We start from the raw sequence: 26,918 nt of genomic DNA, 5'->3' as shown, positions 1-26,918 counted from the left end.
AATCAGTATCTAGTGTTGGCATTAGAGAGTATGATCTGAGATGTTACCAAATGTTTAAGAGGTTTCCATTAAATAATCTTAAAATACTGTAAATGGAAAACTGGAAAAATATTAAGCTGCCTTCAGATTCTATGAAAAGGAGGTAATAAATCTAAAAGAAGTTACCTTCCATTTCTACATTAGCGCACAGAAAATCAAGACAAAGAAGAGGAAATTCTGTTGTTTAAATAATAGCTTTTAGGACTTCTCTCTTTGCAGATAAGATCTTTTGAAAACTTGCTTCTTACTTCATCTTTTAATCTTTGTGCATTTAAGGGATTGCCAAGAAAATAAAAACTAACATGATAACTTCCTCTTCATCTGGTACATGAGTACTGGGAGTGTCTTACCTCTTAAGAGCAGGATATGTGTGATTTCTTGTCTTATTAGCAATATAAATTTCAAAAGAGTGTGATAGATAAAAGCAATGACAACCATTTTTGTATTTAATGTCAATATGTTTTGGAGCATGTTTTGGCTGCTTTATGACATCTGCTTTATTGCCAGTGTATGTATTATGAATTAAAATGCTGACATGCTAAAACCAGTTATGAAATACGTTGTGCTCCTTTTTGAATTCTATGTTGTTTCAGTGAAGAGGGTGTTTTAAAGTATTGGAAGCTGTAGAATAAGAACACCAATTTTCTTTGCATTCTTTTAAGGAAATTTGCTCAATTTTCAGTGGTGTAACTAATTTTGAAGGGTATATCTTGTTCCCAAATTAAGTTACATGTATAAGAGGTTATATGCAAAATAAAATACATAGGCCCCACCTCCTTTTTTTTTTTTAATGGAGCTTTAAGATGCTAAATCACTGAATTATTTTTTGAAAAATGTGCTTCTTATGCACTTGCCTTCTCTTGATCTCTGGCAAGAAAAAGTGGTGTTAGCTGGCCTCATAATGATAGCCAGGGAGATACACAGTAGAACAGCTCTGAGGGTACAGAACCAAGCATGACAAAATGTGTTTCTCCTTAACCATTGTGCCTTGTACTGCAGGACAAGCTCTGGTTTTAGCTCTGTGCTGCACAGATCTTCTCCAGCATCTACCCACTTACCACACCGTCTTTGATTCAGTAAAGGTCAGATTAAGTGGATGTCCTTTGTCTGCTTGATGTGTCCAATATAACTGAACCTTCCTTCTTCATTACTAAGGACACACAACCATTTGATGAGAACATAATTTCTGGTAGTGTGTAAGCATGACCTCTGGACTTCTGTTTCTGTTCTTTGCCTGCATCTTCACTGGTTTTAAGCAAAATGTTCCACTGGTACTGCCCTGACCAAACAGGAATATAGTTTCAAAGTTTTCAGGTGTCTTAGCTTTTGGTTTATTGACTATGTGGGAGACTTGATGGTAGGATACAGAAGGTCTAGCTTCCCTGAGAGCACTGCCATAGGCAGCCTGGATGATGCAAAGTTGACATTACTATGCTTAAACAGTCTGAAGTGGTTCCATATGTCTCACTTAAGCAGGGCTTTGACTGGAAAGCCTTGCTGCTACTGCTCTTCTGGGAGACAGTTCTTATCCTCTTTAGTTACTCTCTTCTGCTGAGCACCCTGTACACCTTCATGTGACTGTTCATTAATGTCATTTTGTGGCTGCACTACATCAGGTAGGTAAAAATCCTCACTTTCCACGGCCTTTTAGGTCTGCACTCAAGCTCTGACTTCAAAGCCCACTTCATTTCTTTCAGCACAGACATCAATTCACAAAGGTCTTCTAAGTTCCATCAAGCTGTGGCTGATATTCTTTCCTTGTATCAGACCTTCTACATCTCCTCCTTATTCTTGTCAGTTCTTTGTAGCTCACGTCTTAAAGTCAGGTTTTCGCTACAGAGCATAAGATTGGGATATGACATGGTATTTGCCTCAGGAGAACTGCAGTGCTGAGCTTCTGTGCTTATCCATTGCCTGTTTCCTTTGGCTGTGTCCTGTTCAGCTTGAGCTTCATATTGTACAGGTAGACTATGAAATCTCCCAACACAGAGCAGCTGTTTTCCTCAAGTGTCTCTGCCTGTACCAAACTCACCAAAACATCCTCAGTGATGTTCTTGCTCTTTTTGATTCACATTCACCACATTTTGTTCCAATGTTGCTGAGCCTTTCTTTGATTTGATCTTAGAACTTTTTGATTTCTTATGCATCCTTTGTAGGAGCGTAGTTTTGAACAAGACAAAGTCAAATGTTGTGGCTGATGAGTTCTATCACTAAAGAGCATGGTGACATTTCTTTCATGCTGCTTTTTTCTGTTTGTTGATGATAACATCTGGTACCTTCTTTACCTGTCTACCTGACAGTTGCTTAAAATGTCATGCTGGTGCTCTTAACTTACTCATCAGCAAGGCCATGCTCCCCATCTGCCAAAATGGCCTTATATTCTGAGCTCCAATAGTCACAGATTCTTTTGAAATCATCACAGGCTTTTTTTTCTCTTCAATGTACTACTTTGTGTTTGATACCAGCCTAGTAGCCATGTTATTAAATCACAGCAATGATAACAAGTCAGGTCAGTGTCATTCTCCATAGGCCTTTGTGTATACTGATGTTCATTTTGCTGAGGAGTTTGGTCTGAAAAATGCTTATATAATGTTAATTCTGTTAAACTCTGCTGCTTCTTGCCTCATTTTTATGTGCTTAGTTCTGTGATCATGCAGAGTATGACAGTGGAATCTAAGGTATTTATGGTTTCTGAAGAATTAAGCCTTTTAAAATACCCTGAGGAAATAAGGACATTATTTAAGTTCTGCAGAACTCATTGTGAGATATTCAAGATTATGTTATCCGCTGTGTTAAAGAAAAAGCTTATATGGGTTATGCTGAAAAATAGCAATAAGAAGGAGGTATGTTGAAGAAAAAGCAGCATCATTAGAAAGAGAACAGTTTGGGAGAAAAAAACTATTTAATCTTGCTGAAGTGCAGTTTTGGTCTATGTAGTGTCAGGTAGGATCTGTCCAATCTGAAAAACAAAATCGTCTTCACTTGTTTTAGTATAGATCAAATAGGGGCTTCATGCTGCCTATCCTGATCCTCCCCCACCAAGTGAGTCTTCATCACTCCAGACTTTCTCACCAGCCTCAGGGGCCTGGGATTCCTGAGGAAAAATGTTGCAGAGAAAGCATTCAGGACCTCCTAGAGCCCCTTAAGTCCCCGGGAGAACTCTGGTTCTGCTTTACTGAGCAGCCCTGGCACCAGCATGTCTTTATTGCTGCAGCAGGTGTCAGAAATCGATTAAATGATGAGTTTTGTATATTTGAGAGTGGGGGTTATTTTCTCACCTAGCCTAAGGAGCCAAGGAGTTTTTCTCAGAAAGTTCTGGAAAGAACACTGGCATTTTCATAATCGCACAGCAGTGCCTCTGCTGTGTGTCCACATAGTCTGCCCAGCCCAGAAATCTGTTCCCAGTAACACACAAGGCTGGGCTTTTTGGAGGAAAGAATGAGAAACCAAAATTGATCATTCCTCACCCAGCCATTTGTCCTGCAGTGTAAAATTTAGAGCCCATCAAATTCAGATAATTAACTATGAATATTATTGTTGGATAGAATTAACTTGTTGTTAGATAATTCTTCTCAAAATCTTTCCAGTTTTTTGGTTTCAATTGTATCAAGTGACAATGACTTCCAATATACTGTTTTCTTTTCTACTGACAGTAGCATTCCTTGTATACCTAATTTTTTTTTTAGTTTCATTGACTATATTCTTATATTTTACAATGTAAATAGGAGCATCTTATTTACCTTTTGCTTTTCTATCTCTTTCATGCAGCATTTTCGGTGGTTTTTTTCTGAATTAAATCATGCCCTTTTCATATGACTGTCATTCCATGTCTCTGATCACTTTTAGTAATTTGTCTCTGCCCATCTTTTTATAAATCTTGTTATTAATATTGGCATATTTAATAAGAAAACATAGTGATTTTACAAATTGATTAAATCTTTCATTAATTTTCTGTGCAGGTATATGCATCCTCCAAGTTCCCACAAACTGAAGATTTATGTAAAAGAGTTTGAGTTATAATTCTGCTTTTTAAAAAAAGCATTTTAAATGTTCTTTATGGGCACATTTATCCTTTATGGATCTAAACTACTTCTAGCTGCCTATTGATGCAGGAAAAGCATGTCTGTTGCTTGGTTTCTAAAGTGCTTTTAAAAATTATTTTATGTTCTGTTAAGTGCAGGAAAAGCAGAAGATCAAAAAAAGTACTGAGATTTAAATTAGAGGGAGGTCTCATACTAGGGAAATTTTGGAATCAAGTGTTCATTTTTCATATGCCTCGTGGTTTTAGAAAATTAGGTTGCAGTTGTTATAGTTCTTCCAGTAGCATGATACTTCATAATCAGTGCTGCAATTAGCATTTTTGGTTATTGAATACCTGTTTATGTCTGTATTTTACTACAGTTGTGAACTACAGGGAAAAGATATTGTCACACCTACTAAAAGATACTTCTTTTCTGTTGCAGTGTAAGACCTGCTCAGAGCCAAAACAAATAACCAGTTCCTCTGCAATCTATAACAACCCCAACCTAATCAAACCGATTCCAGTGAAGCCCAGTGAAAACCAGCATCAACGACTCCCTCAGCAAAGCAAGGTAAAATGTGCTGTGTGTCTTCTGACTAGTGCTGCTGGAATCGTAGGAATATTTATGAGTGGGAAAGTCAGTGCAGGAATCTGAGATGGAACCACTGTAAGGAATGATTTTAATGCACAACTAATCTGTTTTATAAAAGCTCCCCAACCCCCACCATATGATGTAGAAGCATGTGAATTACAGACATGCTATCCTGATGCCACAAAGAAATATTAGTCTTTCAAATTTTAGATGCTTCTTTGATCACAAGCTTATCTAGTCAATTGCTGGACCACAGCTTTTGTGTTTATTGTTTTTGCTTTAGGTGAAATAATTTAATCTAAATAAAGAAAAGTCTCTCTTAATATATCTTCAAGCCAAATCACACTGCCAAATCCTAAAAACTGAATTCAGCTGTGACCAGCAGATGCACAAGAAGCAACCCTACTTCATACACAGGCAGATTTCTGTCTCTTACTAATATTGCACTGATGGCTGAAAGAGAAGATGCTCTCTCATGATATTTAAAGCAAAGCCACTGCTATATCTCAGATTCAGTGATTTTTCTCCCACATTAGCAGCTTGGCAGCAGTCTTCTTGCCCTTCCTATGTGACAAAACTGTTAAAAATCCTCTTGGGGAAAAAAAGAGCATAGCAGTTTTCTCAGCTTTTCCTTGAATACCGCTGGCTAAATATTGTCACCACTTAATGCAACCTATGCACGAGGGAACTACGCTTACTCTTTTCCTTTGTCCCCTCACAGAATGCAGATCCTGAACCACAGCACTTGTCTTTGACAGCACTGTTTGGAAAGCAAGATGTCTCAGAACCACTTAACAAACAGCACCAGGAGAACCTTCCCGTCAGGCAGGGCGTGGTACGTTCGCTGTCCTACGAGGAGCCCAGCAGGCAGTCGCCCTCCGTGGAGAAGCAGCTCTGCCCTGCCATTCAGAAGTTGATGGTGCGTGGGACAGACCTTCACCCCCTTGCCGAGTTCCCCGAGAACCGGCTCTGTGAAAACGGCAATATCCACCCTGCGGGTGAGACTTTCACAGGACTCTTCCAACCTGTGACTTCTCACGGTATTGCGACATCTCACGTGGTTCAGGATGCTGCCGGCACTCAGAGCTTGCTGCAGAAATTACAGAGTCAGTCCGGGTCAGTGGCAAAAATGGACCCCGGTGCGACAGCACCTGTGAACTCGACGGCTTCCGTGTTCAGCAGGACTCCTGCTGCTGTGGGAGCACCAGCAGCGACAGGGAATAACATGAACCAGCCACCTTTGGTGTATTTCAACGGGTCCCTACCGGGCCAGACTTTAGAGGCTCAGACACTTGGTAAAGAACAATCCAAACTTCCCAGACAGCCACTTTCTCTCTCTGGCAATCAAGCAGCCAATTCTGGGGTGATTTCACCTCAAGAGTTACTGAAAAAACTCCAGATAGTGCAACAAGAGCAACAGTTGCATGTATCCAGCAGACCAACGTTGGCAGCTAAGTTTCCTGTTGTTACTCAGAATACAAATACACTGAAACCACTGGATTCCTGGATAGAAAAGGCACCGGGTACAGAAAAACAGAGTGCACTCTTTCAGGTAAATGGGAACTTTAAAAATTATAAATAAACAAACAAAATTCTAGCAATCTTTTAAACTTGATTATTTATTATGTTAGTCTTTGCTTCATTTTGGCCAGCATATGCTTGTAACTGTCTTACCACATGTTGCACGTCTTTCATTTTGCAGGTGATACTTTAACAACATCAGGTAAGTTCTGATTTACCAAAATGTGGTATTGTAAGTACTGAAGGCCACATCTCTTGCACATCAGTGATGACCAAAAAATACTGCAGTGTTGGGTTTTTCCAGAGGCCCTTTGAAAAGTCACCTACTTTTCAGTTCCCATATTTAGTCTCAGGCTGTTGTGTGTCATTGCTGGTTAATGAGTGTAATATTTTGGGTTTAATAATTTTTTCTACAAAATTAGTTGTAGCTTTCTCTCTGAAGATATGCATTCTTCTGTATTCCAGTTGCTAAAGATGCTTAAAAAGTTCCTTGTTTTCTAACAGCAGCTTTCTGAAGTGTTTGTATATTGGTGAATTAGTTATCTTGTACCACACCTGTTACTTCTAGCTCTTCATTAGCTATTCTTTTTTGTTTGCTATCTATTATTTTGAAAAAAGGTCTTGTACCTGAATGCCATCAAAAAGCAAATCCCCATAATTCTGGTGATTTTGATCCTAAAAGTCAGATTGGTGTCTTAAAAAATTCAGGTGTCAAGAGACTGTATGTCTCTCATGAGTACTTTTTTCTGGTCTTCAGAAGAGCAGCACATGCAATTACAAAATGTCCCGTCCTGGACAACTACCGTCTTTAACTTCATTTGCTAAAGGATCTTCTACACTAGAATGTCTTTACATGTCCTGTTTAGGGAGGCATCTAAGCTCTTTTCAGCTTCCTTTATTGTGGACAGACTTTCCACTAGGCTTGTGTTGTGCTGGAGTATGACTTGTATTTGAGTCTGGAAGTTAGTTATCCAATTGAAAAAGGATTCCCCTTTTCAGTGTAGAGTTCAGAAGCTGCTTTTTTATTGCAGCTATTCCATTGCTCTATTTCTATTTTATTCTATTTTTCTATTTCTGTCAAAACCTGAATGAAAGACTACAAAATACTTCAATGTGCTCCAAGAATCCTCCCTATGCTGGAAAGTTGTTCTGTATGTGAAGAGGCTGAAACAGTCATGTAACAATATAAGGGCCACATCTGTCACTAAGTCTGTGACAGGTCAAGTTTTCTAATTCCATGAGAGAGGTCAGAGGAAGATGAATTTGATATAGCAAATAGCCATCATTATTTTTGTTCTCTTAATTAGTGCAGCATGATTTTGAATCTGTGTGAAAGAGTTTTTTGGGGATTAGTCATGAAAATTATTCAGAATCAGTTGCTTACAGATGGTAACTCTGACTTTCCAGTGGAGAGCTAAAGAATAAAAAGAGAATCCAGAGTCACAAAAATTCACTTGTTTTCACTGGGAATGGAACTTGCCTGCTTTGAATGTAAGAAGTTGTCTGATTCATTGGTACATGTACTGATAGCATAAGGACCTCAGACATTCCTACTTTGAAGGTAAAAGTGAAATGAGGCAAGTGCCAGTCAGTATGCATAAATAAGAAAAAAGGAAATATGCTGATATATTTTTTCAAATTAAAAATCCCCATAGATCCTGCTATGGCTAATGACTGTGTATATATGAAAAAGAAAATGATGCCAGCATTCATTGCAATATTGAAAAGCAATTACTGAAGTCTGACATAATGCAATTACAACAATTTTACTGCTTGAGTTTGGATAGAACACTAGCTTGTGAGAAAAGAAAAATCTTCTCATTCACTGTGATTATTGCTGCAAGTTTACCTTAAAAAAAAAAGGAAGCAACTGAGACTCTCAGTCTCCTTTTCTGTGGCTGTGAGCAGACCAAGGAGATTGAGACTGTCTAGGAGTGGCTTCATAGGCTGACACAGCCACAGCTGCTGTCGAAACACTATTAGATGCAGCTCTTCCTACACACTTAGTATTGCTTTTGAGATTTAATGCATAGACTAAAATGATAATGAAAGCATGACTAATTGTTGTTTAGGACACCTAAAGCTCTGCAGTCTGGAAGGAATGGCCTCCTTCACATGCAGCAGATTGCCAAAAAAGCAAAGGCAGGGAGGCTAAAAATGAAGGAGCGAGCCTGTGTTCCTCTGGAAGCCATGAATTAGCCACATGAAATATGCCTCCTTTTGAAAAAAACCCTGGAAGATAAAAAACAACTTTTAAAACCAACGTTAATCTTTATAATATTATCCTTGCAGTAGACCAGAGGCTTTAAGTGCTGCCATGCCTGCAGAGTAGACACTGGAGTGAAATTGAATTGGCACAAATACATCTGCACATGCTCATGCAAAATTGATCAAAGCAGATCCTGACAACAAACGCTGCAAAAGGTTTGTTCTCTGTAATTATTTGCCTTTTGGTATTGCCTCTTCTGCTATACTTCAGCGTATAGAAAGAGCAAATTCGAAAAAGTCTGACAGGAATAGAGAGGTATCTGGACAGTGTCTGTTGTTGGAAAAATCATATTAAAGGAACACCCTAAATCCATCAGCAGCACTAAGAAAATGAAAGCAATAGTCTTTTCCACAATTGACACATTACAAGTCCAAGTTTAAATTGGCTTCTGCTGCATCTCCATATGGTATAAGAACTGTGATCTCCCACATGGAAAGGAAGAGGCCAGTTACCAAAAAAAATAAGAGGGGGGAAAAAAAAAAAGAAAAGAAGAAAAAAGCAGAAGCCGAAGAATAATACTTGGAAGCATTCAGTCTGGTCTGGAGCCAGCCCTATTCTGTGAAGTATTCCTTATGCAGACAGTGAGTAACATGTGCTTAAGATACAATAAAAAAGCATTAATCTGCAGTGGGCTTTTAAGGATATGTTTAGTGTTAGGCATGTGTTATCCTGATTATAGATACATGCGTGCTTAAGTGTTTATGTTAATCAGAATTATGGTTTTAAAAGTGCTTACAAGAACCCAGACATAAATTTATCTTTTCTGCAGAAGGCCACTTCTCCTGCAGCTCATTTTTCTCATTTCCTGGAGCATTTTTCTGTCAAGAGTGTATTTTGTACATAGCGTTACATCGTCTGAGTATGTGCATGGTATCTTGAATCCTTGGTGTGAGCATCACACCATTGCCTCTCCGTTGTCCTGACTGCAGTTCCAGCAGGAGATTGTAAATGCACGGGAGGAATGCAAATAGGTGCATTAAACTTGTTTCGAAAATTAATTTAAGATTCTGTAGCTAAACATCAATTAAATATTCTAAATTGAACTTGAAAGACAAAACCATGTTAGCATTGTAACCAGCTTTATTTTAATTAACTGCATTTAAAGTTCTTGAGCTGTTCTTAGATTAGATGTTCTCAGTTTTAAGTAATGCCACTGAAAACTGTTCGAGGCTCACAGCACCCACTGGGTGTTGATGTTCCGATGTTCCAGAGGAGCACTTGGTGCACATGGGATTCTGCTCACGCAGGAGCAACAGAGGTATCAGTTTGCATTACAGGAGATCTGGTGCATTCCTTAGCTCATGGTGTTATGTGAATTTGCCAGCTACCATGTCATCTATCTGCCAGCAGCCACGCAGAATATCAGACTGATATCTTAGGGAGCACTTGGGCTTCAGAGGAGGAATACTATATACTGCAACAATTGTTTTGCACCTTTCTCATTTTTCTTACTGCACAGCTGACGGTAGACTCCTACTCTTAGTGACTCAGAGATTTAAGTGTTGACCTGATAAAGCTGGAGATAATTGCTGGGTGAACAAGCAACTCAGGTTAGGTTGTGTGGGAAAGAAGTTGATCAACAGAATTTTGGAAGGGCTGTTGTGACTTGTGACTCAAAGCTATAAGATTGGTCCAAAGGCTGTTAATGTCCCTACAGAGCATTTTCAGTGCTTTCTGCAAAAGTATCATGTTATAGAAATTGCAATTAATGCCAAGATCAGCATCCCATTTTTTGGTGGGTGTCATTTGTCCCAGTGACTCAAGGTGATCTGAACTAAATCCGAAATGAAAATTTTCCTTTATATTAAAAAACAAAAACCAAAAAACCACCCATGTGATTTATGTAAAAGTTTGTTATATAAGAGAAGTTTTGAGCATGAACACTTAGCAAAAAATACATTTTAATATTGTGTAGAGACACAAATGCTATGCACTGAAAAAAAGAGTTGTATGTTTTCTGGTCTTCTGACCCAAATGTTTGAAGTTCTGCACTAACCTGTAGATGTTGGCTGTGTCACCAGTAGATGGCAATATTGCTCATTCCATATAGTTTCCATATGCTTGGAAAGTCCTACCAAAAGCTTTTCTATGCTGAGAAGACATAATTCTTCACATGTCTTTTAAACCACAGCATGTATACATGTTTGACAGGAGAAATTGCATGTTACTAAGAGGGCAGTTTGTCTCAGGTTTTGTTTATTTGCCTTGGACTCTAGAGAAAATTGTCTTTTGATTTTGAGGGATGTGTTATCTAGGTCTGACATAGTCTGTGGTAGATTCAGCGATGTCAGTGGGACAGATTATCTCCTCCAGCTGCTCCCAACCTTCCCTTTGCGGGAGGTTTCTGCCCTTGCAGAGCAGTTTGTATATCCATTCTTTAAATCACATTAGGAAGAGTCATCTTGTTTAAGCAAACCCTGCCAATTTTGCTGGAGGTAAATTAAAGAGAAGTTACTTCAGCAGCATGGATGAGTAGAGCAGAAATTATGATAAGTGTCTGGGGACAGTCAGTCTTCCAGAGGCAGGAGAAGAATCCTCTCACTTAGAGGAGAACATCTGTGCCCACTCCGAAGGTCTCACTCCACAGGGGGATGTCACTTTGGACTCACATTGATTTTCTTCTAAATTCAGTGTTGATTTTCAAGCGGAGGTGAGCAAACATAAGCACTACCTGACTGTTTGGAGCAAACCTACAGCAAGTTAGTGAAACCTCTCCTCACTCAGGAGCTTGTAACACAAGGTCTGATGATCACTGTTATGATTACATGACATGGGGTTGGAAAAAAGCTGCAGGTCAAGAGTTTTGAAGTAGTACTTTCTATTTGAGAAACAGAAACAATATTTACCTAACTGGGTAAATATTGAAAAAGTAGGGGAGGTTTTTGCATTAGGTGCATATTGCATGCTCTCTAATATCCATGAGTCTTTCCTAACCCCTAGTCTTTCTGCTTCCTTAAATTTTCTGTTAAACAGCATGAGAACTGTCCTCCTCATTTCTTTCTATTTCTTTTTGTGTTTTGGTCTCACTAACGTTGTTCAAGAATGTCTTGGGTAGAATGATCATAACTAGGAGTAAGACAAGCTACAAAAATAGGAATGATCTTTAATATTAAATTATGTGGGTTTGCATACCTAGGGGAGCAGCCTCAGTTTTATTTTCTTAATTTTAATTTTTCTTCAAAACTGAAATGTAACCCAGGACACAGATTGAAGTGATTCAGTAGCTTTTCACCTTTATATAATAGCAATAAATCATGTTCCAGTTCAAAAGGAAGGAGCTTTGGTGAGCTTGTATCAATTAGTTTGTATTTTCTGTTCTTTGAGCAGAAGGTTGGATACATGAATAGCAAGAAAATGGCTGTTTAGGATTAAGATTTATTACTAGAATTACCTGGAGAGAGGTCTAATATCTGCAAACCGAGTGAATTAACTTTCTGTTATGTTGTGTGTTACATCTGATAGTATTTGCTAATCCCGCATGTTTTACAGCTCCAAGATCCATTGCAAAATTTGAAATTAAAAATTATTTGACACCCATCTTTGCAGGTTGCCATGGTTAGGATACTGAGTGAACTTTCAGAACTGCTGCAGCATCAATGCTTTCATTCTCTTTGAGGGTCATTTTGGTTTTGGCAACTCTATGTTGGTTAGGAGTTCTGTTTCTGACAGTGCCACCAGCTCACTATGACTCTCAGATAAATCACTTAATCTCTGGATTTTTTCCATTCTCCTTAAGCAAATGAGAAGATAAAATATATGCATATATATATATATATAAAGTAATGTGAAAATTTTAATTGGAAAATACTTTCTAGTATAAGGTACAAAGATCAGTCTTAGTAGTAATAGTTGCATATAAGTATACTATAAAAGATTAAACTTACTGACTTACTATCCCTGTGTAGAAGACTTTACAGCTGCATTCTCTGAGTGCTGATAGTGGTCTGATTTCTGTAATAACATGCTCTTGTCCTAAGATCATGTGCCTATCAGATAGATTTAATCACACTGGAATCCATTGCTGCAATCTCAAATTGGATGGAAGACCTTTTAATCTGAAAATAGACCATATAGGTGGTCCCGAGCCGGAGTTTTACATCAGTGTGTCGATCTCCAGCAGTCTCTGTGCCTGTTGCCAACCTCTCTGCAGTTTTCATCGTCTCCATTCCCATAGAATTAAGTGGATAGGTTTAATTGATGACTTTATTTTTATATGGACAGGTAATCTCACCTCAACGCATTCCTGCCACTGTGACTCCTACCCTGTTGATGTCCCCGATGGTGTTCACACAGTCCACACCTGCTCCACCAAAAGCCAGTGACAGTGGGCGGTTGGCAGCAGCCAGCCAAGACCCTGCTGCCAGCTCAGCCAACCTTCTCCTGCCTCTGCAAACCCCAGAGCCAGCTGTGGCCAACAGCACCTCCATGACGAAGATGCAGCTGCAGGAAACACTTCTACACCTGATCCAGGTAAAGCGCCAGGGATTCTCCCACTTTCCTTAAAATCCCGATGCCCATTTTGGTATAAGCACCCTCTAATCAGTTGTGTCTGTCTAGAGGCTGAATGAATAATTAAAATATATGTTGGAAGTTGTGTTCCCTGTGGCTGCCTAGTAACAAGGCACCATGACATAGGCTGGGGATGTGAGAGCTTCTGCTTGCACACTGGTGGTTCAACTGCATTTTGATTAATGTGTCTGATTTTGGGTTCAGGAAAGATAATAATTTTGATGGAAAAGAACAAAATGAATGAAAGCTTTGTAAGGTCAGCCTATGAGCCAGAGAGACATCTTTTATATTTTTAGCTAAGGATAAATAATGGGTGATTATCCCAGCTGCCAAAAATTTCAGAGATGCGTATAAGCAGTAAGAGGAATTCAGATGGGAAATTAAAATTGCGGGATGAGTGTGAGCAACTTTAAACTATGGGTTAGATAACATGAATATATACTAGTTCAGCTTAGCATTTGAACTGGAGAATGACATCAAATAAAATTCCTTTTGCTGCAGTTTTTCAGGTTTGATTGTGACAAAGCATTAACAACATTATGAGATGGTTGCTTACTGCTCTGGAATGATGCATAATTATGAATATTTTTTTCCTTAACTTGCCATGTGATGAATATCTGAAGAGTAGAAGTTGAGGAGACATTACATAACTAAAGACCTGGCTACAAAACACAAGACACAGAGACACAGGTTTAAGGGTCCACTTTGTAGGCCAAAACTATGTGCCTGTATGGCTTTGGAATAAGATGAAAAGTTGTTATTGGAATGTTGAAGTTACTTAAAATGCTATTTATATTATAAATCCAGAAAGAAAATAGTATCTTTAACAAATTAGAAGTTTTTCTCATTTTTCCCTGTATTTTTATTTTGGGATTAAAAACAAAATCTCATTATCCTGTTTTTACATACTTTGAGTATCTGGATAGTATATATAAAATTAAAAAGGAAACTAGTCAAGGAAAATTGGGTTTCACCCTCTGTAACTCTGTACTTGTAAAATATATATTTAACCCTGCTTTTCTTGGTGGTAGTTAGGATTAACTGAGTTACCTGGAAATTATTTACTGCCAATTTGTTAGCTGTCATTTTCCATTATATAAAACAACAATCTTGGATGCTCCTGATTTTCCATAAATATCATCTTGATTGTAATTATCCTCATATGTTTATGTGAGCTACTTATAACATTCTTTCTTAATGTGGGTTGACTCATTCTTGCAAATTGTTCTCCAGAAGGAAAAAGTTAAGCAGCAGAGCAAAAGGAGCAGCATCTGTTAGGAGTGTTAAGCCTAAAAGAGCTAAACAAGATGCAAGGATTTGCCCAGGTAGGATTTAGTACAGGATCAAGACCAGAGTGTTTCACTGTTCCTTTAGATGTGCTTGGAATTATGACTGACCTGATGGAGGACACAGTTTAAGGAAATCTCTAGGTCAGTGGTGGTAAAGAGAAGGAATTACAGGGTTGTATTGTCACTGGGTTATCATGCTAGAATAAATCCATAATGAGTCTGGAAAACCTACTCTCTGTGTACTTATTGCTACTTGCTGAAATACAGTCATGTCCAGTTCTTGTAAGGCTGCTGGCAAGGCTGGGAAATAATATGTAAATATTTTTACATAAAGGAAATAGCCTTCCTATTGCTGGCTTTTTAAAACAGAGTAAGGCTGAAAAGTATCTATTCCATAAAATGGAATAAATAACCTTCTGATCTTTTTACTCCAAGTGCCAAATCCTGCTAACAACTACCTGTTTTGTTTTTTCAGAATGATGACAACTTCTTAAATATTATTTATGAAGCATATCTCTTCAGTGTGAGAAAGGCGGCGATGAAGAAGTCTATGTGAAGGATGATTTTTTTTTTTTTTAATTCAATTTCCATTGCTTCCTGAACTCCAGGAAAAAAGATTTCGAAATTTTCAAGTATGTTTATATTTGAAGAAATGAATGGTCTTAGGCATGTTGCATACACATGGATTTTGCCTGTTGGCAAAGACATGCTGTACTGAGGAAAAAAAGTGAGCGGAAATGGATTGTGCCTTTAGCAAGGGGAGCGTCACAATACTGAAGACTTAATCACAAAATATCTTAAATTATTTTTCTTATCTTGGTCCACGCTTAGAATTGGTTTCCCAGCATAAGGACTCAGTTCTCGGGATCCAGTTTCCCTTTTTTTACTTGCAGTGTGGTCATTCATTGACTGGGTGTTTGTCCTGGATTTTCCCTGAGCCGTCCTGTGCAGCTGTCCCGGTGAACGTGCCCATCCCTGACCACATGGTGGCAATGTTGGACTATTTTTAGGAACGGGTGAAAATCCGGGTGAAATCATGGAACGGAAAGTCTCGGGAAGATTGATCATCGTGCTTAGTTGTCTGCAAAGCAATTTAGATGAAGTGTCATGACTTCCTCCAAAATTTTTGTAGAAAAATCTTTTTCTATTTTGACAAGAATATTTTTAGCTAGATGTAGAAGTGGGATTCTGCAGGTGTTTTGAGGAATTGCGGGGGGGGGTGGGTTTGTGAATGTACTTGCTATCACATAGCTCTGGGGTTGCACTGGATTCATGTTTCTATTATTCCAGGCCCAATCTGCATTATTATAAGCAATGTGAAAATTTGTTAAGGGGAAGGCTACCTGGTGTAAAAGTCCTATTAAATTTTTTTTAGTGTGTTCATGGAGCACAGTGATTTCATTGATCCATTTCTTAAGAAAATAAAAAGGATAATTCCTACTGTATGTTGATTTCATTTTATTGTACCATGGACTATGTATTTAGGATTGTTGGGTCTCTTGTTTGTATGACTTTAAAAGGTTTTTATGCTTGTCAGAAGACGCATGAGATCTTAAATCAATTAGAATAAATGACTGAAATAATTTTTCACTAGCATCTGCTGCTGAAGTGCCAGTTTACTACACTTTAGGAACACACAGTTGTTGCTGAGGAGGCATTTCTTTTGTGGGTGCAGAGAACCCAAACTGCAAGCCATGAGTGATTCTACAATCTTCTTTACTATGGGCATTGGTGTAGGCACATCTCATTAGCCTCATCTGTGAAAGTTCTTCATGTAAATTTGGCTGCAGGTTTCAATTAGTGCAGTTGTAATGATTCAAACAGTTGCTCCTGCCCCCATACCCATGCAAGGGTGGGGGGGAATTCACTCTTCTTCTTTGAGAAAGGCTCTAAATCAATAGTAAAAAATAAAGTCAAGAGCTACTTTCTTTATTCACACAAGCCAATAACCCCAAGGGACTCGTGCCCATAAAGCTGCCAGACTTTCCCTTCACTAAGTAACTGGCAGACAGCAAGTCCTACTCTAGTTCCATTTTGTTACCAAATTGCTTACAATTCTTGCAGATTCAGTGAAATGAACATATTGAGCAGATACCAGGAAAAACAGACTTCAAAGATAGCAAGGCCTAATTCTAATCCTGCAGCCTTCGTCATTAATGTGGCCATTATAATTTATGGGATTCTACTGAGTTAATTGGTATTATTTCTGAATGAACTGGTGTGGAAGAAATTGCAGTTTACACAAGAGGGTTTCAAACTAAATACATGCCTAATTGGTGTCTGTGATGTTGGATTATCTGAGAGTGCAATTTAAAGATGATGGGGACACATAGTTAATACCTCATTTGACATATAAAAATTCTTTAATTGGTGGCTAAAAAATCCTTAAGCATTTCAAACTGTGTTTGTGATAGGTTTTCTACTCATGGGGGAAACATTTTTATTTACAAAAAGGCAAGTAAAAATTTTAAAAACCTCTTTATTTATTGCTTTTCAGAGCAATTTACAAAAATTAAAGGCATATTTTTTAAAACATCTGTTAACTCTTGATGCCTGTGACAACTGTAGTATTGGCATTACACTTGACAAGCTGAGGCTTAAAGCAGATAAGGCTTGAGCTAATTCAGGGTTTCTTTTCACTGCCCTCTCTTCTGGTTACATCTACACCAAGTAACACTGGCAGAGTTGGTTTTCTCTCACTGTGTTATGCTGTAAGGGATTTCTGGGATTGTTCATGAGGCATAAACTTGCCTCTTGTGGAAAGTAGTAGCTAAAGAAGGGAGGTGCTGTTTTAGCTCACTATCATGCTTACCTAGAACAACAGCAATAAGAGAATAGAACAAACTCAGAAAGAAACTCTGAATTTTATGACAAGGAACAGAAGAGGAGGAGTAGTGAGAGAATTCTGTTGAGAAATAAAGACAAACGTCATGTTTAGGTTTCCATCTCAGATGGCAGGATCTGCTTCTTCAGGTCCATTTGGGAATTGAAGACTGAGCGTGGAGTGTAAAACTGAGCTGTGCCCCTTTCTCTCTTCTTTCTACTACAAACTGAAGTATCTGTCTCAGAAAAAGGCTTTTTCCAGAAATATAGTCAGAGCCTTCCAGTACTGTGGAAACCTGGAGGATTCTCACTTAATACTGAAAACTTAATCTCTGCCTTTTGGTATTGTGGATTTTTAGCAGGTTTGTATCAGCTGGTGCTGTCTCTATGCAGCCAGCATGACACCAAAAAGGTTATTTTGGGTTTGATAGATCCCTTCTGAATACAGTGGTTGTGAACACTCAGGTTGCCCTATTTTATTTTTTTAAGTCACGATTGGAGCTCTCAAGATAACAAGGCCTTTTGAGAAGAAAAGGCTGCAGCAGTTAGGATTGCCTTACTTTGGGCCTGTTTTTTCACCTGAATAAGGAAAAAAGGTAGCAAGCAGAAAATTGGAAAGTGTGTAAGGATCACATTAACTGCTTTAAATGATTCCACAGAATGTATATGTAATATTTTTAGTGTCTGTGCATTTCTTAATATAGTGCTTGCTTTGGGTTGGTTTGTTTGGTTGGTTTTTTATTTATTTCCAGTAGAATTAAATATCTTGTAAATTGTGGCTTAGCAGGAATTCCAGAAGTTGCAGCAGTGCTTTTATGCATTAATCCCAGATTCAGCCTTGAATTGATATTACTTTTCAGTGCAGTTCCGCTTAACCACTGTCCACTTGCTCAGAAAATTCAACACCTTTAAAACTAGAGTGAGAAATCAAGGAGTAGAAAGTCAGTGAAAATACTGAAGCATAATTTCTGTCAGTGTTTATCATGGAAATCCATAATATTCATTGAAGGAATCCAAGTATTTTGTCACAGAAAATTCAAATCCTCAGTATGATTTTTATTCAGTAGCGCTCTGTTGCTCCTCTGTTTACTCCTTCTTGTAGCTGCAATGGTGTTACAGACCGTTCAGAGGCTGTATCGAGGTTCTTCTAGAGCATTACTTCGAAGGCAAGTACAAAACTCCAAATGTTAGGTCTCAAACAGAGAATTAACTTTATTTGTAACAATAAGTAATGGTAAAGGGGGGGGGGGGGGAGAAGAAGAGGGAGAGATAAGGAAAAGGAAAGGCTACAAACCACCACCAGCGAGAGAACCGGGTGTAGTCAGCTTCAGGCAGTCAGGGAAGGACCGCTGGAGAGAAGCACGTGGTGAGCAGACTGAATCCAAGACAAGGAGAGGCAGGCAGGTGGGGCAGGAATGGAGGCAGGCAGGACGGAGCGAGGAGTGGGGCCAGCAGCCAGCACGGGACCCTGGGCAACACCGACTGGACTGGACCAGTCAACAACCCTGGGCACTGCCTTAAATACCCCCCGGTGGACGCTCACTGGCCAGCTTGGCTCCGGGCAGACCTTTTCACGATGTCGATTGGTGAAGCTGCTGGTATCCAGGCAGGCTGGCTCTACCAAGGCGGGAAAATGTAGCAGCTTTCTGTTGTAGACTCTCCAGGGTGCCAGCGAGCAGTTCAAAATGCCCCCCTAGGTGGACGAAGACAGCCCTGCTAAAAGCTAAAGTCAGCGTCCCCCATTATGTTCAGTCGCTGGGCTCCGGGGGAGGCTCCGGGTAGCCTGCAAAACTTACTTACACTTGGCAGGTACCTCAACTGATGGAAATGGCTTCGTTAGTCTGAAGTGGTTAAATGCCGCTTGTGCAACTTTAAACGGCTTCGAAGAAGCCTTGCCCAAGGCGTTTAATTGCCCCATTAACACCTCTCCCGCCTCGGCAGAGCGGCCAATTATCAATTGTTCATTACACCGGTCAATGTAAAAACAAAGAAGCGAGTCAGAGATGGAACAATCTCTTACAAATGGTAGTAATTAAAATGGTACGGCAAAATAAAATTTGCCAGGAGCAGGATGCAGCTGAACAGGCAGGATGCTTCATCTCCTCTGACAGCCTATTTAGAACGTGTTGCGCTTTGAATTTCAGTCATAAAAGTGGAGGGTATTGGAGATATCTTAGTCCCTTTAGGACACATTAAAATCATAGTTCAATATTTTAGCAAACTTGGAGATCTTTGCTGAGGAAAAGGCAAAATTAAGAGATTTTTCAGTAAGTACAAAAAATTCGGGGCGTGGGGGAAAACCCGGACTGGATTTCCGGTGGAGTACGGAATGGGGGGAAACCCGGACTGGATTTCTCCAAAGTACAGAATGGGGAAAACCAGGACTGGATTTTCCAAAGTACGGAATGGAGAAAAACCCAGACTGGATTTTCCAAAGTATGGAATGTGGGAAAACCCAGACTGGATTTTTCCAGAGTAAAGAATGGGGAGAAAAATGGACCAGATTTTTCCAAACTGAGGAATTGGGGGGGAAACCCAGACTGGATTTAAAAAAAAAAAAAAAAAGAGTTGGACTTGATGATCTCAGAGGTCCTTTCCAACCCGGCTGATTCTATGAAAATGTTACGAGAAGGCAGCTTTACCCAGGGGGATCCCTGACAGCTAGAAAAAGGCAAAATTTTAGGCCTGGAGATGAATAATGTACTAAAAAATTAATCCTCAGTCATCCTCTAGTAAACTTTACTGCTAATTCTGATGACTTTTAAGAGACTCTTCCAAGTCCTTGCCTTTTCCAAAGTGCTGTGAATTTCTCTAACAAGCATCTTCTGGCCTTTAGATATAAATCTGTGCACAGCTGAATTGGGAATATAGGAGGAGGGAGCTTGGCATATATACAAGCAGCAAGTGGAAAATGGGGTTCTGCAAGACACTGAAGAAGCAAAGGTTGCAGCCCATCCCAGCCACCCACTCCTGGCTGCTCATCCCTGCTCCCACACTAGTCTTTCCTGCCTTTTTCATTAATTTTTCTCCCTTTTTATTTTAAGATGGCTACATGTTGCAGCAGAATTAGTCCAGGTTAAGACTTCCACCATGCCAAGGTTGGTTTTAATGTATATGAGCTCAGTGGGCAGCAGCCCAGGAGCCTGGATCAATGTATGGCTGGGATGTGCAGGAGTTAAGTAGGGGACATGTGGGGAGAGGAAAGTGAGGCAGGAGATGTGAGCTGTGCTACTTCATTAAACTGACTTGAAGCTTTTGTGGAACTGGGGTGCAAAGGCCTTTGCCTCTTCGCTGACACTGAGGCTTGGATGGTGGCACCAAGACCAAAATGTGACTTTGTTGTGTCCCCTACCTTGGCTGTCTGTGGAAATCCTTAGGAATGTTTGCAGATACCCTCACAAAGGGTAACTACAGATCATGAGCCTGATCTCACCGCAGACCCAGCAGAAAGACAGGATCCTTTTGAGGACAAGTCTCAGTACAAACCTAATTTAGCTTGGGAGATTAAAGTGTCTGGGCTAAAGTTAGCCTTCCCTACCACCACCATCTTGTACTGACCAGTACTGGCATGACAGCCAGACCCTACCTTTCCTTGGAATACAGCAGATGTTGGGATGAATATTCCTTTTTTTATTATTTATTTATTTATTTAATGGAGGTTGTACCATCAAACTAGGACAGACTGTTCAGATATAAATCTGCCCAGCATGGAAGTGAATGTGAAATGCAGGAACCATAATTCTTTTGTATGGGTAGCTGAAAAAACTACTGAAACAAGCAGGAAATAAGCTCTGGAAAAATAAAGGGGAGAGGAAAAAAAAAAAGATTTTTAGGTAATTTTAAAGAATAGCTTTTGGAGAAAGCGTGTTCAATATAGGAATGCCTTTATGTTATAGCTGTTGTGGAAAGAATTTGAGTTGCAAGCAATCTCCATGCTTCTTCCTTTTAATGGGTGAGCAACAACATAAAAACTTCCAAAGAATGAATTTAGAATAAACATCTGGTGTACACAACAGGAACTCACTGCACATTTTTTGAGAGCAGCAGCTTCAGTCATACATGTAATAAAAAAAAAAAAATTAAACCATTTGGAGCATAAATTAATTAAAAGCCCTTCTAACTATGTTTGTATCCAGATTCCACAAAAAGCAAAGTAAGCTCTGAGTCCAGAACAATGTGTCTGCACAAACACCACCAGTCAAAAAAGGCAGAAGGAAAATCCTTCTGGCGTGTGGTGACTAAACAAAAGTCAAGAAATAGAAAGGATGACATCTAACTATCAGCAAGAGAATATCCTGCTTTCACGCCATGAGGGAACTCTGGGAGATGATGGCAGTCCTACAGCTGCTACCACAGAGGGATGCTAATCCCATCCTTAGATCCTACATAAATATTAACGCATTTCTTGCCCAAGTGCTGCCACCCTGCTCCATGGGCTGGATGCAGAGCTGCTGTACTGCCTTGAACTGCTGCAGCACATCTCTGTTACACCCTGTGTCTGCAGGTACAGCCACTCGTGCCGGATCTCTTCACTGATACTTGAAATCTGCTTCTGAAACAGACTGAAATGGAGAGAGATATTATTAATATGTCACTTCAGAAACCTACCCACCTGTGGGTTTGGCTTCAGCACTTGCCTGTAAATACAGCGTTTGAGAGGGAGAGAGGAAAGAAGCATGCAGGCTCTTGGCAGCCCTCCCAGAGCAGGGCTACTCAGGCTGGGAACAAAAGCTCTGTTTTCCTTCATTTTTACTGCTGCTTAGCAGTCTGGCTCACTAACAGCTGCCTTCTTTCTGCTTAGAGCAGTAGCCCCAGACCTACCACTTAGTAAAAGTGCCTGCCTTTCACATTCATCTAAGGAAGGGTTTTTTAATGCCTGAGGCTCCTCTCTTGGATTCTTATCACGGAAGTCCTGCCTCTCCTCTCCTGGCTTCTCCTATAGATGCAGTGAGCTATGGCCAAGAGTTTGAATTAGAGGAGCCATCAAGCTTGTAGTATTGTAACACTGTTCAGGAGTTGCACACTTAATGCTTGAAGTTTGGCAGCAGAGGTGTAATTCCCATCTTTTTTAGAGATATGTTTGCAAGCAGGATCAACCGCTTGTCTCTGCTGTCTCACCTTCTTGTGATACACCTTTCCCTGCTCCTGTCTGTGCCCCTAAAGGCCAAAATCCAGTGCTTCCAAGCAATCTGTGTCCTCCTTTCTTATCCCCACCCCAATTCCTGTAATCACTACCTCCAGTTCCTCCAAAGCAGCTGCGGGAAGATATTGTAACATTCGTCTCCCCCATTAGCAAGTGCATCACCACAGGATACTTTCAAGTGGATCACATCCCACCAAAAGTGTGCCACAACTTAGGAATGTCTTAACAGTGTCAGCAGGACCACACAAGCCTCATCAAAGGAAGGGTAGAAGGAATGGATAGAAACATGAAGAAGTTGAAGAGTTTTCAGCTAACTCCTTTGACTCAGAGGTATGAGGAAATGATGGCTGTGCACTCAAGAAAATCCAGTTAGGTCTTTGAGATGATAATGAATAATTCAAAATATAAGCAAAAGCTGGGAATTTTCATTTTAAGGGGCAGAAATGAAGGCGTGACAATTGGAAGAGGAAGCAGGGAAGATTGAAAAGCGCAAATGAAACATTACATTGTTCAGGAAACTTTCACTTCCTTGTATAAAAGCAGAAATTTAGAGAGCATTAAAGTTTAGAACACTAAGCTAATCCCTCACTGCAGGGGGCTGCTAAATCCAGCAGACAAATGCTCTTCATTGTCAAGTGCATTGAACAGTCGGATGCCCAAAGATGAAGACAACAAGCACTCGTGTCTGAGACATGGGCAGGCCGGCGAAACAGCCCTGGCTTTGCAAAGCAGAGCACTCTGCAAGTGCTGCTGTGCATACCTTGAAGAAACCAGCTTATGAATTGGGAAGGTCTCAGAAATAAAACATCAGCTTTGGAGGTGACAGAAAGAGAAAAGTCGGGGACTCTTCTTGTCACACCATAACAACCTGCTTAATTGCACTGGTGCTGTGGGGGCAGGTCCGAGCAGACAGATGGTGGGGTGGGGAACATGGGCAGGTTCAGGTACAGAACACAGGGATATAAACACTCTGGTCAGTATTTAACTGAAGTAATATGCTCTTTTTTTTAGAACAAGTGATTTCATAATCCACTAAAACATTTTTGGATGAAAACTCTTACATGATTTTAAAGGATTTCCATTTCTTATATATATTTTCTGTGAGTTCAACATTGCTCTAAGAGTGCATTTACACAAATAGCTAGATAGATATAAAGCATCTAGAAATGCCTTTTATACACATTACCCATGCAAAAGAGAGAGAAGGAAATACTATCTCCATTTAAAATGGACATGAAGAGTGGTTTGATAATGGATTTATAGAGGTCACAGAAGAAGTCAAGAGGCACAGGCAGAGACTGATGCTCAGTCACGCCTCACTGGGGCTTCACTCCTTTCCCCATCGCTTCATTTTTGTTTGCAGCCAACTGAGAAATCCCTCAGTCCAGCCCAAAACTGCCCTGTTTCCCAGATGTAGCACTTCATCAGAGATCAGCATGTTGTGTAGGCAGTGAAAACTGGAAAAAGCAAGGAGCAGATAGCAGCAGCCTAGCAACCAAAAATTAGTCCTGACAAATGCGGGATTTCTGATATTATATTTTTTACCTTTGCAGGTGCTATATCTCCCAGCAGGAATCCTCTGCAGCATCCCAGTGGCTGGCATGTGGCAGCCTGGTGTGCCCTGTGCCTGTTGCAGGCCAAGCAAATGAACAAAGCCAGCGGGAACGATCAGAAGAGCAAGAGTACTTTCATATGCAATTCCTGTATTGATCAAAAAATAAATTACTGTTGCTACAAAATGTACTCTCCCCAGCTGTGCAATAAAGCTGACACTAAAGAGGCCAGTTGGTGCAAGTTTCCCATTATCCTTCCTGTCCCATTAATGTCTGCTCTTCCCTAGGCTCTTTGCTCGCAGTCTCTGATGTGACTTGAGATGTGCTGCTGACAAAGATGCTGTTGCGCTTACTCCTTAGAAATGTTTTTCTCTTGCCAGATGACTGCAGCAGCCTAAAGGCAGCCTTAAAAGTTTTCTGATGGCCTGTCCAGAGGTGAGCAATCGCTACTGGCATTTCAGAAAAGATCGGAATTAACCAAAGGTCCGTTTTCAGCGGGAGAGGAAAAGGAAAAACCTCCCGTGTGTTAGCTACTCCCCCACAAACGTGAATTTGCCAGAATAGGGTGGACTATTGAGCTATTGAGATCTGTTCGTGTCCTTGTCCTTTGCCACCCCAGTCTTCATGCACTGGAGAAATCTCAGGGCCCAGCACAGCACTGCCCAGCAATGCAAAAACCACTGTGGATGGTAAAACATCTTTCTGACTCCTGCACACAGGATCTCCTCATCTTGTCTCCACAAAGCCCCTGTTCAGAAACTGAGCTGGCTGTGTGCTCTCAAGTGTATTATCAGCATTTGTTTCTACACCTTCTTGGCCCTGAACTGCCATATGCCCAACTTGCAATTTTCTAGAGCTAATAACAATTTTCTACTTGGTTAACATGTGCAGCAGCGTACTAAATCCAGCTAATCTGTGTCCTCTCTGCCAAAAAGCAGGAAAAGGGCTCCATGGCTATTCTAGCCTGTCAGATTTCCTAGCCTTCCTAAGCAAGCAGTTCTAAGAGTTCTAGTTACATTTAGCTTCTCTGCTTCCATTTTATTCCATACTAGGTGTGTTAGCTTATTTCTTTTTAATCTGTTAGCCCAAGTACTACCATCAGTGTGTGGAATTTGAAAGCCTGCTGGAGCCTCCCAGCATTTTTGGAGGACTGTGAAAGCAGTGAGCTCCTCTCTTTCCCAATCACCCTCAACAGATGTTCGTTTCAGTGCAATGAGAAAGAACACCAGCCTGCCCTTTGTTGCTAGAGACAATCCTTGGAGGGAAGGCTTTTGAAGTAAATAACCTCTCCAGTTGCCAGTTCTGCCTGGGTAGATGAGGAAAGAACAGCTGTTGGTGGATGTGGAAACAGATATCAGGGAAAAAATACCAATAGAGCTCTGGAAAACCTCTAGAAGATAAGTAGAAGCTTATGGCTCTTTTAAGATGGTACAAGGCTGACCAGTAACTGAGGGCTGTAACAATAGCCACAGCACAGTTTGAAGGTGCCCCAGCAAAGGACCTATGAAATCCCAGGCACAGTTAGTTTACATCTAGGTGGGGTGAGGAATGCTGTGTCTCTGGCCTTGTGTGCTTCCCGAGTGACCCCAGAGAACCACAGCCAGTCTCAGGAATTCACCTCCTAAATGAGCTGGAGCTTCCAAAGTGGAGGTACACACTGAGTAAGGGGAGTTTTCTGGAGCAGGTGATCAGGTGGAGTATCCTGGTAGAGGTGGCTGACCCTGTACCTGGGCAACAGAGAACAGATAACCCTAAGGCTGCACAACAACGTAAGCTGTAAAACTCAGCTGCTGTGTTTGGTCATGGCTTCCCTCCAGCACTGGGCTCCACATGGGTGGGTGACACTCAGAGGCTGGTAGAGCCTTACGTGGCTGGAAAGTGCAGGGGGAAGCCTGAGTGTGACCTGTCTGACATAATTTAGACTGTGTACACAACTAATGCTAAAAGGGCAGGTCCCATCACAGTGAGCCACTGCTGCCAAGACACAGCCAGCAAGTCCCAGTTGTGGCTGCTCAGCTGGGAACCCTGACCTGACCGGCAGTGGAAATGTCACCTACATCTGCCCAGGGCTCTCCTGAGTCGCAACACCAACCACGGATTCCCCATGGTGGCAGAGGCTGCTGTCCCTCTCCCTCTCAACAGGGTGTAGCTCTCCCATGCCCTGTGAGAGCAACCACAGGGACCTGCCCTTTCCAACCAGCTCCAAGGTCGGCATCGCTGGAGCAGCTTTGCTGACTCCATCCATCATGATCTCTCAGGTGTGGTCTTCAATTCTTGCAACGTGCTTTGAAAATGGACAAAGGCATTGAGTGTCTTAAAACAATGGCTGTTGTAAGGGTTCAGAAGTACTCCACCAGGGTTACAAACATGCAAGCCGCAACACCACTGCCTGCCATGGCACTTTGGTCCCCACACAGCCATAAAATAGGTTAGTGGCTATCAAAGTGTGACACTGTACAATAAAGCACAAGAAGAGCCAGATAATGCTTTTTTCTTTCTAGGGGAATTATAGACCTGGGGAGCAGAGTAGATCTAGGTTTAAACTGCAGTTGTAGAAGGGAATCACTCCAAACTGAGAATGCCAATTAACTCCAGCATCTCTTGAACGAATTAAGCTAAGGTCAGAGCTGCAGCAAGCAACCATCACTAATGAGCTTTCAGCGCCGCTCTGCCTACTTTATGCACATCAGATTTCCTGTGAAGGAATCCCTCAGGGCACAACTGTTTGGCTTGTGTCTGAAACTTCAGGAGCCTCTGGCTCAGAAAGACATTAACTTCAGCCTTGACGCTGCACTAATCAGAAGGCAGGAGCTGGAGTGCTGCTTTAGCAAATGGCAGATGATTTTAGGCAGACATCACAATTTGGAATATAAATTTTCTTTCTTACAATAAAAAAATGTATACATATTTATTTATTTTATTAAAATTGTATATTTAAGCTTTATATTTATTAAATATTTATTTATCTATACCTCTGGTAATCCTCAATTCCACTTTTGTCACAAACAGTGAATGCAGTTCTTAGGTTTATCTCAAGCATGCTGCAGACTGCTCTGTCCCCCTCCCAAGCAAATTGTTTTCTGAGCTCTCACTGTCTCTCTACTGCCTGTCCCACGTGCTGCCCAGATGCTGACAACAGCAGGAGGAAGCAGAAGAAGC

At 40.6% G+C, this 26,918-nt stretch overlaps 1 protein-coding gene across 3 annotated transcripts in view; it reads left to right on the top strand.

Moving 5' to 3' along the window:
• The window catches only part of DCP1B (decapping mRNA 1B), a 42,970-nt gene extending 27,290 nt beyond the window's left edge, over positions 1-15,680 (top strand). For all 3 annotated transcript variants that reach the window (XM_027680738.1, XM_027680740.1, XM_027680739.1), the window contains 4 exons: positions 4,503-4,631; positions 5,374-6,204; positions 12,664-12,912; positions 14,716-15,680. In XM_027680738.1, the coding sequence (XP_027536539.1) occupies positions 4,503-4,631; positions 5,374-6,204; positions 12,664-12,912; positions 14,716-14,796 (1,290 nt within the window). In that variant the 3' untranslated portion in view covers positions 14,797-15,680. The remainder of the gene's footprint in view (positions 1-4,502; positions 4,632-5,373; positions 6,205-12,663; positions 12,913-14,715) is intronic.
• Positions 15,681-26,918: the final 11,238 nt, after the last annotated feature.

The sequence above is a fragment of the Neopelma chrysocephalum genome, unplaced genomic scaffold, assembly GCF_003984885.1.
Source record: "Neopelma chrysocephalum unplaced genomic scaffold, ASM398488v2 Primary Assembly neopelma1_59, whole genome shotgun sequence".
In the NCBI taxonomy this organism is placed as follows: Eukaryota; Metazoa; Chordata; class Aves; order Passeriformes; family Pipridae; genus Neopelma; species Neopelma chrysocephalum.
Note: the sequence above shows the minus strand (reverse complement) of the source record. Positions and strands in the feature narration are given on the sequence as shown.